The 12315-nt window shown below is 43.9% G+C and overlaps 1 protein-coding gene across 5 annotated transcripts in view; it reads right to left on the bottom strand.

Annotated features, from left to right (window-relative positions):
• The window catches only part of trak1a (trafficking protein, kinesin binding 1a), a 50809-nt gene that overhangs the window by 24731 nt on the left and 13763 nt on the right, over positions 1-12315 (bottom strand). Inside the window, exon 1 of one of the 5 annotated variants that reach the window (XM_034103368.2) lies at positions 9831-10578. The exons of the other annotated variants lie outside the window; for them this stretch is intronic. Within the exon in view, the coding sequence (XP_033959259.1) occupies positions 9831-9918 (88 nt within the window). The 5' untranslated portion in view covers positions 9919-10578. Of the gene's footprint in view, positions 1-9830; positions 10579-12315 lie in introns of those variants that run through there. 5 annotated transcript variants of the gene reach the window in all.

Genomic DNA, 12315 nt, shown 5'->3' with positions numbered 1-12315 from the left:
CCTTGGTCTCTTCCCAGCTGGACGTGCCCAGGTGGCATCCTAACTAGGTGCCTGAACCACCTCAACTGGCTCCTTTCGACGCGAAGGAGGAGCGGCTCAACTCCGAGCGGCTCAACTCCGAGCGGCTCAACTCCGAGCGGCTCAACTCCGAGTCCCTCCCGGATGACCGAACTTCTCACCTTATCCCTAAGGGAGACACCAGCCACCCTGCGGAGAAAACCCATCTCGGCCGCTTGTATCCGCGATCTCGTTCTTTCGGTCATGACCCATCCTTCATGACCATAGGTGAGGGTAGGAACGAAAATGGCCCGGTAGAGAGAGAGCTTTGCCTTCTGGCTCAGCTCCCTTTTCGTCACAACGGTGCGGTAAAACGACTGCAGTACCGCTCCCGCTGCTCCGATTCTCCGGCCCATCTCACGCTCCATTGTTCCCTCACTCGAGAACAAGACCCCGAGATACTTGAACTCCTTCACTTGGGGTAAGGACTCATTCCCTACTTGGAGTGGACAGTCCATCGGTTTCCTGCTGAGAACCATGTTCTCAGATTTGGAGGTGCTGATCCTCATCCCAGCCGCTTCACACTCGGTTGCGAACCGATCCAGTGAGTGCTGAAGGTCGCAGACCGATGAAGCCATCAGAACCACATCATCTGCAAAAAGCAGTGGTGCAATCCTTAGTCCACCGAACTGCAGACCCCCTCCCCCATGACTACGCCTCGAAATCCGATCCATGTATATTACAAACAGGAATGGTGACAAAGCGCAGCCCTGGCGGAGGCCAACCCTCACCGGAAATGGGTCCGACTTACTGCCGAGGACCCGGACACAGCTCTCGCTTTGGGAGTACAGAGATTGGATGGCCCTGAGTAGAGACCCCCTCACCCCATACTCCCGCAGCACCTCCCACAGTAACTCCCTGGGAACTCGGTCATACGCCTTCTCCAAGTCTACAAAACACATGTAGACCGGATAAGCGTACTCCCAGGCCCCCTCCAGGATCCTTGCGAGAGTAAAAAGCTGATCCGTCGTTCCACGACCAGGACGGAATCCGCATTGTTCCTCCTCAATCTGAGGTTCGACAATCGGCCTGACCCTCCTTTCGAGTACCTTAGAGTAAACTTTCCCGGGGAGGCTGAGTAGTGTGATGCCTCTGTAATTGGCACACACCCTCTGATCCCCCTTTTTAAAAAGGGGAACCACCACCCCGGTCTGCCACTCCTTCGGTACTGTTTCCGTCTTCCACGCAATGTTGACGAGACGTGTCAACCATGACAGTCCCTCAACACCCAGAGCCTTCAGCCTTTCTAGGCGGATCTCATCCACCCCCGGGGCTTTGCCACTGTGGAGTTGTTTAACGACCTCAGTGACCTCCCCCCGGGAGATTGGTGTTGATCCCCCGTCATACTCTAGCTCTGCCTCTAACATAGAGGGCGGAGTTGTCGGGTTCAGGAGTTCCTCAAAGTGTTCCTTCCAACGCCCTAACACTCCATCAGTTGAGGTCAACAACGTCCCATCCTTACTGTACACAGCTTGGATGGTTCCCTGCTTCCCCCTCCTGAGGTGTCGGACAGTTTTCCAGAACAACTTTGGTGCCGCCCGAAAGTCCTTCTCCATGTCTTCTCCAAACTTCTCCCACACCCGCTGCTATGCCTTGGCCACGGATGAGGCTGCTGCCCTTCGGGCCTGTCGGTATCTTGCAAATGCTTCGGGAGTACCCCGGGATAACAAATCCCTGAAGGCCTCCTTCTTCAGACGGACGGCTTCCATGACCACCAGTGTCCACCAGGAGGTTCGAGGGTTACCGCCCCTTGAGGCACCTAGGACCTTGAGACCACGGCTCCCCGCCGCGGCTTCGGCAATAGAGGCTTTGAACACCGACCACTCTGGTTCAATGTCCCCAACCTCCACAGGAATGCCTGAAAAGCTCCGCCGGAGGTGTGAGTTGAAGGCCTCCTGAACTTGGGCATCCTCCTGAACTTGGGCATCCTCCAGACGTTCCCAGTTCACCCGAACTACACGTTTGGGCTTACCAGGTCTATCCAGAGGCTTCCCCCGCCACTCGACCCAACTCACCACCAGATGGTGATCAGTTGACAACTCCACCCCTCTCTTTACCCGAGTGTCCAAAACATACGGCCTCAGGTCCGATGATACGATAACGAAATCGATCATGGACCTTCTGCCTAGGGTGCTCTGGTACCACGTACACTTATGTGCATCCTTATGTTCGAACATGGTGTTTGTTATGGCCAATCCATGACTAGCACAGAAGTCCAGTAACAAACCACCACTCCGGTTCAGATCAGGGGGGCCGTTCCTCCCAATCACGCCCCTCCAAGTGTCTCCATCATTGCCCACATGTGCGTTGAAGTCTCCCAGCAAGACTAAAGAGTCCCCTTCAGGAGCCCCATACAGGACTCTTTCCAGGGTCTCCAAGAAGGCCGTATACTCTGAACTGCTGTTGGGTGCATAAGCACACACAACAGTCAGAGTTTTCCCCCCCATAACCCGCAGGCGTAGGGAGGCGACCCTCTCGTCCACTGGGGTAAACTCCAACAATGAAGCACCCAACCGGGGACTTGTGAGTATCTCCACACCCGCCCGGCGCCTCACACCTTGAAGATTGAACAATGTAAATCTATTCTAGTAGACCTCAACAATGGAATTATGATCAGTAGAAATGGCCAAGACATGGTACCTTTAACAGAACAAACCCCCAAGTGAAACTAACTTGGTACAGTCCTGTTCAGCCTCTGTGGTGACAATAGGGCAGAGCGAACAATAATAGACGTGCACCTGTTTCCAGGGCGTGCCAGTCACAGTGAAATCTTTATAGGTGAAAGTGTTTACACATATCTACCTGCGACCTGTGTCATCAGGTAAGATTCATTGAATAGTTTCAATTGGGCTGGAAGTTTGCTAAATGATCGAATTCATTAAGGGAAATCTTAAACGAATTTTAATATGCACCGGGAAGTAATGATATTGGAAAAACATCTAGATGGGACAGTTTAAGCATTTTCCATCCTCCCTAAATAACACTCATTTATAAGGATATCATGTGAAGGAGGAAGTGATAGAAGAACAACTGTCCTGTTTATGTTGGTATCAATGATATCTCAATGTATTAGTACCAATCTTTTCTGGGATTTACCAATGTTATGTTATTTTTGCCCTTCTCTTAGGATAAAGACAATATGACGTGTTTGAGTATTTAACTGTACATGTGTTTTGTCTTGAAATTCCAAAAAATAAAAAAATCTGTATAATTGTAGGCTATTAAACATGAGCACTGAAGACTGGAGAGACATTGGAGGGGGGTCAGTAGCAGCTGATGCTGTTACAGAGGCAAAGTTCAGAGACAGTGACAAATACACTCACATCTTTATGCAACCACTGCCATATAAATTGACTGCACACCTGTGTACTGTACAAACTGGCTATGATGCAGAGCTGATTTCACCTATCCACTCCATCCTAATTTGGAATTGTACAGGAAAGTCGATGTTGCGAAGGACTTTTAAGTTATCAAACAAATCCAATTCCAAGACTACTGCCCTAAAACTGTCAGAGAAAGACAACTTTAAATGCAAGAAAAGATTGAACTGGGTCACGTTGACCAGAACATGCCATGGCTTCAATAGGGATTAATACAAATGGAAGCAAAAGGAAGAATCCAATAGCAAACTTCAAAACCCGTCTCTACAAGCCTGTCTCCCATCTAGCAAACTTTGAAAGTATGGACCAACCAACTACTATAGTAACCAACTACTACTTTAGCAAAATATAAACTATACCATTCCAGACCCAAATGTCACATGCAAAAAGACAATTGGAGAATTAGACCACCCTCGGAAGCCAGCCTCTTCGACCCAGGACCAGAGATGCGGGCATGGCTACACGACCCCGAGTTGGACCTCTAAGGTTACACGAAAGAAGAAGAATTGGAGAATAACTGAACATTTAAACTGTATGTACATTTGACATGTCCATTTGAGCAAGTAATACCTGATAATAAATGAATATAAGCAGCATCAAAGCAGCCCACTTTTCTGCTCATTAGTCACTGCTCAATTGTTATAGTTACTGTAATTGGTTTGGAAATCTGATGCCAGCTCACTGTCCTACAGGCTTGAGTAATTCCTCACAATGGTCCAATGGAGACCATGACAAAGGAGTCGAAGACAAACGGCGCTTAATGCTTCTAGGAACTGTTTACACTATCCCATTGCCATTGCTTTTCTGGTCACAATCACTATTTTCAATCCACTGGGTTTTCCCTTTCATGCACTCTCGCTTTTCACCACATTTCTATGTTCAGTCTCTGTTGACAAACTTATTCTGTAGAGTAGTTTGGAAGCATTAATTGGACAATGAATTTACACAAATACCATTTAGACAGTTGCATGTATAAACCTGTTGAAATTAAGAAAATCCACCAAGCTAAAACAACGATTGTATGGCTCAATGGTCTTATTGGCAGAAAAACTGTAGAAAAAAAATACAGCTGGTCATTTCTGAGTAAAAAGCAACAGAACATCGAATCATTCTCCCAGTGATGAATCTAGACTCTAAAAGCAAATACAAACTTGTGTGATGTAGTGGAGACAATTCCAATTTCAGGGATGCAAACTCATCAGGTATGAAAAAGGTGACAAGGATCCGATCCCCCGACCCCACAGAATATCGGCTTTAAAATGAGGAATAACAGATGATGTTAGCAGTCAGAACAACTAAAGCAGCCGTTAATAATAACAGAAACGTTAAAGAGTCACATCTAATAGAAATATATAAAAGCATTTATTTTAATTGTGTAGCAGTCAGTTTATAATTTTGGCAGCACTGTTGAGCATTTTGAAAATATATTTTCATGCCTCTGTTCAAGGCTTAGTCTTTCTATCTGTATAGCCAGTGGTCTAAAGTACAATTAATCAACTCAACAAGTACTATACTTGGGTACAATTTTGAGATACTTCAATGTTTTGCTACTTTGTTCTTCTACTCCTCTACAGTTCAGAGGTACATGGTGTACTTTTCCTCCTCTACAGTTCAGAGGTAGGCTACATGGTGTACTTTTCCTCCACTACATGTATGTAATCCCTTTAGTTACTTCACAGATGTGGATGAATGATGTGAAATATAACCAAGTGTTAAATCAGACTTTAGTTCCACCTGGAGTAAATTCACAAGCTACCCTGCAGTATACAAAGTCATTCAAACTAGCCGCACCTTTACCAGCTTTGAGAACACTTTGATGATCAATCATTATAAAACATATCATATATATTATTCTGAAATGGACCAATCTGCACAACGACTACTTTTACTGTCGCTACTTTCACTATATTTTGATGATAATACTTTCACTTGAGGAACATTTTGAATGCAGGACTTTCACTGTAACAGAGTATTCCTACACTCTGGTACTTCTACTTTAACTCAAGTACAAGATCTGAATACTTCTACTTTTACTCAAGTACAAGACCTGAGTACTTTTACTTTTACTCAAGTACAAGATCTTAGTACTTCTACTTACTCTAGTACAAGACCTGAGTACTTCTACTTTTACTCAAGTACAAGATCTGAGTACTTCTACTCTAGTACAAGATCTGAGTGCTTCTACTACAATATCTATACTTATACCACCTCTGTTTATAGCATATGAAAAAAACTATTAGAAAACGAAGGCTAAAGCTAATGTTAGCAGATAGTGACAATGTATGCTAGTTAGCTAGCTCAACGATTCATTAAATAATATTGCGACCGAAAAACTTTTCAGTTCACATCACGCTCTGCCGCTCCGACAGGGAGCTCTGCTCTGAACACCTGAACGGCACGTTCTAACAGCTGTTCACCAGCGGTCCAGTCTGTGCCAGTGACTCCGGACCACAGAGTTAATATTAACGAACGCACCCGTAGGTAATGTAGCTGCTGAAGCTAGACCATCTTCGCGGAGCAGCAGAGCCTTATTATACATCCATGAGCAGAGCCGACAGGCAGGAAGACTCGAGCACACAGCTCGCGCTTCATTATAATATATAAAAAAAGAACACCATGCGTGTATGATGGCACATAACAGACCCCCCCCATACCCCAAAAATATTTGTATTGCAGATCTACATGAATCACACAAACGACCTATTTTGGATTCAAAACGGCGAATTGTTTGCATCCCTGCAATTTAAAATCTATTACTTTTTTAAAGCTTGAATACACACTATTCAAGCAATTTGCAGTGGTTTCTCAAACCAAATTAAGTACTGGCACACAAATCCATGCTTTATTTCCCAGCTCCGTTTCCTGTGATTATCCCTCAACCCTGTCACCCCGCTCCCGAGAGATGTTGCCCCCTCCCAGCCCCTCTCTGTCCTCCTGATTGCCCTCCATCTAAAGTGCCAAAGAATATTTGGCAGCATGCTATTGACAAGTGTGGCTCAGAGCAGAATGCAAATCATTGAGCTAAATATAAGCTAACCTACTTCTGCATTGCTCCCATGCAAATCTCAGAATAACACCGAACCAGCTGCTTTCTATTTCTGCCACGAGTTTATCAAACAAACGGCATGTCCCTCACTCATTTCAGCAAAAATATCTCATTGGAAAATCGATAGTCAGTGTGTAGCAGGAAACATTTCACACAAGACAGGAAACCAAACATGTGTTAGCAGCTATGGCTAAATAACATTTCATCTGCACAGCTCACACGGGGTGGGGGGGTGCTGACAGAGCCGTTTGAACTGTTATGCAAGGACTCTACATGGCATCCCTGACACACATACATAATCTCCATTAATACATCAAACCTTCAAATTAAAGCACATATCAAAATATACATAAATAAAAAATACAAAAATCGCACCTTTGCTTAGCCGAATTGACAGCAATTAAAGCAGGTTATATCTGAATTGAGTCAAATGGATTACATAGCACATTAAGATATAGACTATAACAAAGCTTTACAAGACAAGGGAGGAGAGACCGACAACAGGAAGAGCCAGAGGCAGCGTCATCAGGCCTGTAATAAACCGACCATTGCTTGAACCTGTTAGTCACACGTCACATGACCAGGTGCCATCAGCCCTCCACAGGTCTTGACTGTGTGTGTGTGTGTGTGTGTGTGTGTGTGTGTGTGTGTGTGTGTGTGTGTGTGTGTGTGTGTGTGTGAATCTTTAGTCACTATCCACAAAAGGCTAAATACTGCTTTTGTAAGAAATTGGGAAGAATACATAAAATGAATAGCACTTAACAGAAATCTACAATAAATATGCATTTTTACAGTGTTTGAGTTGTATTCATTTTCTTTTATTAATCTTGTATTTGTTATGCTTATCACTAACTATGTTTTCTTACATTTGTAGGCTTCCTTATACCAGATTGGAAAGACATGGTGTAACAAAATATACAGACATGAACATGAGATGAAACAGACGTTATGGATTTTTTTCGCCATTAATCAATCCTAATCAAATGGCATTTACATGTCATATGGAGCCTATTTCACAGCTCTCAATATCTCCCAACAAGCATCACTTCCTTTCTCATAGCTACTTTGACAATCTATCTACTGCCTATACCTACCTGTCCTCTCAAAAATAAACAGCGTTTGCCACCACTTCCCATACATCTCTTCAGGTCAGCTGGTATCTGTTTATCAGCAGCTGTGATAAGCAGGCAGCTGACATCAGCACAACCAACAAGCCTCTCTACAGATTCACTACCTGCACAGAGGAATCACCACTCGAGCCCTGCTCCAGCCCCACTTCCTGCATCTACAGCTAGTCATATGAGCGACTATTTTAGAAGCATCACTGACTCAGCGTCCACAGAACACCTGTTTCAACACCCACTGTATCCAGCAGACACTAGAGGCTTCTCAATACTCAAATTTCCCCTCCTCGACTCCTCCGGTAGTGACCCGGAAATGAATTTCAGCGCGCCATTTTGAAGGACGTCTCATTTCTCTAAATGCACACCGAGGACCGAGGATCGAGCGTCGAGGAGGCTCTCTGGAGGAGCTATAACCGAGGATACACTGATGGTTCCTCCACGGCTCCTCCGCGGATGCATTTCCGGGAACGGTGGAGGCGTGACGCACGGCCGGACTTATCTCAGCCAATGACAGCTCTGCATGCAACCCCTGGATATTATTTGAGAACCTGCTCTCATCGCAACGCGATGTTTACAGTGATAACAGCTGTGAGGTGCAGAAAGCAGAGCAGTGTGTAAAATATATATCACTCAGTATAACATGCCTACTCTCTTTATTTGCTTTAGTTTAGTAGATATCTACAAACAAAGAGTCGATATTTTTCTAAAACCATTTAGTGCTTCACATAATAAAATACACAACGGCTGTAGCCTGATTATGCTTTAGGAGCTGTAGGTGTGTGTGTGGTACAGTATGTAGGTGTGTGTGTGGTACAGTGTGTAGGTGTGTGTTGTACAGTGCGTAGATGCGGCGGACAGACGGGTCTCAGTTGGTTTGATGTCCTTACTTTTAATACTTGCAAATACAACTTTTGGCCTGTAATTTCAATTCCCCATTTCAGCGACGAGAGAGAGGGGGGGGGGGATATATCCAGTCTTTGATTGTGTTACGTTATTATGAGAGTGCTCTCATACTTTAAATTGCATATATTTATATAAATATATTTGTGTGTGTGTCTGTAGCCTGGTATTGTCTCATTATACCGCACTCTCAATGAATTCAAAGTAAATATGTGGGGGAACAATGTTCAGCTGATCTAACAGAGATTATAAAATATGACAAAACACTTGACAGATGATGCAGCTGTTGCCACGTAATAATGAACGGACGTCGCTTTAATATGACCGCTCAGAGGAGAGGAGTTCTCATTTCTTTAAACGTCTGCTGCTTCCCCTCCTCTCTCCTCGGTCCCCCTCCTCGGTCCTCCGCTCGCATCTCCTGTGGGCGGGTCTAAGTATCGAGGAGGGGAGTCGAGGAGGGGAAATTTGAGTATTGAGAAGCCTCTACTGCCTGCTGACATCTGCCTAGATCTGTTATTTTGTCCTGAATATTAGTGCACAAGATCACATTCTCTGTGTTCTCTTACATGTAAATGAAGGCGAGTAGGAAGAAGTCAGTTTAATGACTCCACTAGAGGTTTAACTGGAGGACAATTAAAGGATTGTATCTTTTATGGGTTTAAGTACCTTATAATCCACTGTTTCTATTATGTTGTTGGGATAAATGTCTACCTATCACAAAGCTGGTTTAATATGAACTAATTCAGCTTGATCCTGTCACGATCTCTCCTCGCTTTAACGTCACTGTGGGTCAGCAGAGGACATGTTATACAATCTGGCCAGTGGACATGGCATTATCTAAAGCATTCAATATATCAATGAACTTTAATTCCCAAATTATGTAGTCCAAGAAGTACTTCCTAACACTAAATCTGATTCATTTTCTGTAATTAGACTTTACATTGGCTCCTGTACGTTGAGATCTACATGTTATTGAATGTGCAGCTCACTTTTTGTGTCATGGTAGTTTCTCGACAGCTTGTGTCTTGTTTTGATATCGCAGATTGCAATGAGTTGATTCATGATGTGATTCTAGTGTATTGTAGTGCCATTTTGAAAAGTAAGCATATTTGGATTAAGATCGGGATAATATGGTTGATTTGGCCTGGATACTCAGTATATCAAACTTCACATCACTTTATCTCATACAATTCCTAACAGAAGCCACTATAGTGTGTATAAAATCAACCTCCTACCATGTCTACCTAGCCAGTAACATCAGTGACGTTAGTAGTCTGAGTCAACTCTTCTACAACTACACGTCAGAGCATAAAAGAGTCTTACCATCAGCACACTCGTCATAGTACCAGTCCAGCTCGTAATAGTCCCCCCTCACAAACCTCTGCCCTCTGCTCTGTCCTCCTCTGTTCATCCTCACTGTTTCCAATGTCCCAGCATGCTTTGAGACAACCAGTGGTGGCTGGGGTCTTCCGAGTTACTGATAGTGTCTGTTACTCAGTCAACTGTCCAGTTCTGCTCCCCCAGCATGCTTAGCAGCTCCCAGCTGGCACACAGTCATTATTAGTGAGAGCCTGCCCATTCTCATCATATGTCCCATTTCTGGCCGGCACTCATTAGCAGCAAAGTGTCAGCGTGTTATGCTCCATATTTCCCGTTCCATTTCCGCGTGTCATCCCAGAAAACCAGTACTTGCGTCATCAGTTGTCAGCAGAAAAAACACAGTCACTTTATTATCCTTTTTTTCCATGTTTCGTTTCAGCAAATGTGTCGCTTATTTAGAACCAGTCTGTGTCCTCTGGTTTCTGTCCTTTATGCCGTCCATTGGTTTCTCTCAGTCACTCCAGAGCTTCAGCATATGTGCCAGCCTCTATCCTCTCACGTCTCCATCCATTAATAGCTTCCGGTTAATATATCCCCCTGTACTGCTGGCAGTATGTCCTCTGGCCCACTCTATCGGAGGTCATTACAACAATTGTCGTCTCTTTTGTAATGTCCCTTGCTCAGTGACAGCACTATGTCTACACATGCAACGCCGCATCTCTAACAATGACTCAATAAACACAGGGATTGAGAGAGCAGCAGCAGCAGTCACGGGTTTTGCAGCAGAGATGATGAGAATCATGACACAGTGGGGTGGGCGGGATTAGAGGATGCCCACAGCCAATCAGAGGGAGCAGTATCACTAGCCTGCTCCCGCCCCACATTCGTAATACAAGCATCGCCCCCTCTCCTCTACTTTGTCCTTCTGTGAGGTTGCTATAGTAACAGGCTCAGAATCCCAAGGCCTGGCGCTGAGCAGCATAGCATGTAGAGCAGTTAGCAGCAAAGCAGTGCAGTGTTGGCAGAGGTGACGTGGCCAACCCAAAATGGGCATTCAAGAGTTTGTAATTTTAGCTGGGGAGTGAGGGAATAAGCTCAACACACGGCAACACTTATAGGATGAAGCTTACACAAGATAACAACCAGAAGCTACAAGGCTAAAGGCAGGATGCTTACTGGGAGAAATTAAGCTTTAACAATATGCCTTTATGATGAAAAAATAAAAATGCAACTCGTTCTCATTAAACTGTTTAATGCTATTGAGCAAGAGAGGACATTTTCACTGCTCCACATACAGTGAGGTTACATAAGAGATTCATCTACAGTTCATCATGTGTTAATCCTGTATGCTATCAAGGTTACACTAGTATAGGATTTGTATTCATTTTTTTTTTTTTTTAATTGTTAGGATTTGGTTGTTTTTGTATTTTCTTTTGCAGCTTATTTTTCCTTTTAGTATCTGTAGGAGTTGATGATAATAACCCTGAAGGGGATACATGTATAGTCACTACCGGATGACAATAAAGAAGAGAAGAACAATAATACAAACAAAATAATCTCCATAATGAATACAGATGTATTATTGAAATGTTTTAGCTCTATGAAACCTGATGTACTTATATGATTCTGTTTTCTTCAAGTGTGTAGGTTGTTGGTCGAACGCACTTATTGTAAGTCGCTTTGGATAAAAGCGTCAGCTAAATGTAATGTATTGTTGTTTGTACTGATCACCAGCCACACCAGTGGTGGCTCTGGGAACATGTATCAATGACACAACACGTCTCTTCTGATCGGTGAGACACGTGACTGTGATGTCATCACAACATGAAGATGCTCTCTATCAGACAGTTGCCTCTGTCTTCCTCATGCCACAGGTTACATGCTTAAATCAATCAATCAACACCTTTGTAATGTAACAGTGTGCACATGATCCTGTTAATTCATAAATCTGTTATAAAATGAGAGCTCCAGGGAAAGATAATGTTAGACATGACCAGGAGTTTCATCAATAAATGTATGAAAACAAATACCAACTGCGTACAGCTGTTTTAATATGGGTAGTGTGTATTTTATCTAAGACAAAAAAACACAGCTCCAGGGAAACATAGCTTTATGATCAGGATGAAACCAATATGACCTATCCTCATCCTTATTCATGGCTCTTTAGGTGTCAATGACCGGCGCTCTGTTTGAGGCAATATTGAGAAGCAATTTGCCTCCAGGATAAAAAAAAAAAAAAAGATACAATTTATAATGTATCGCAGATACAAAGTAGAAACATTCAGCGAAGCCTCCCAGGCAGTGAGTCTCATGTAACACAACCTTGTCGTTGCCTCATGGGCCATGATGAACGTCAAGTCCAAAGTGACCGTGTCAGCATGGGGCGACAAGGTGAAGTTACAGTTCTCCGTTAAGACTATTTTGAAGACGTTTGATCCATTGATGCTGTATTTTACCCTGAGTCACTTCTTAAAGAGCCTGTGACACC

Source organism: Pseudochaenichthys georgianus, chromosome 16 (genome assembly GCF_902827115.2).
Source record: "Pseudochaenichthys georgianus chromosome 16, fPseGeo1.2, whole genome shotgun sequence".
Lineage (NCBI taxonomy): Eukaryota > Metazoa > Chordata > Actinopteri > Perciformes > Channichthyidae > Pseudochaenichthys > Pseudochaenichthys georgianus.
The sequence above is the reverse complement of the archived record's forward strand: the minus strand, read 5'-3'. Positions and strand labels throughout refer to the sequence as shown.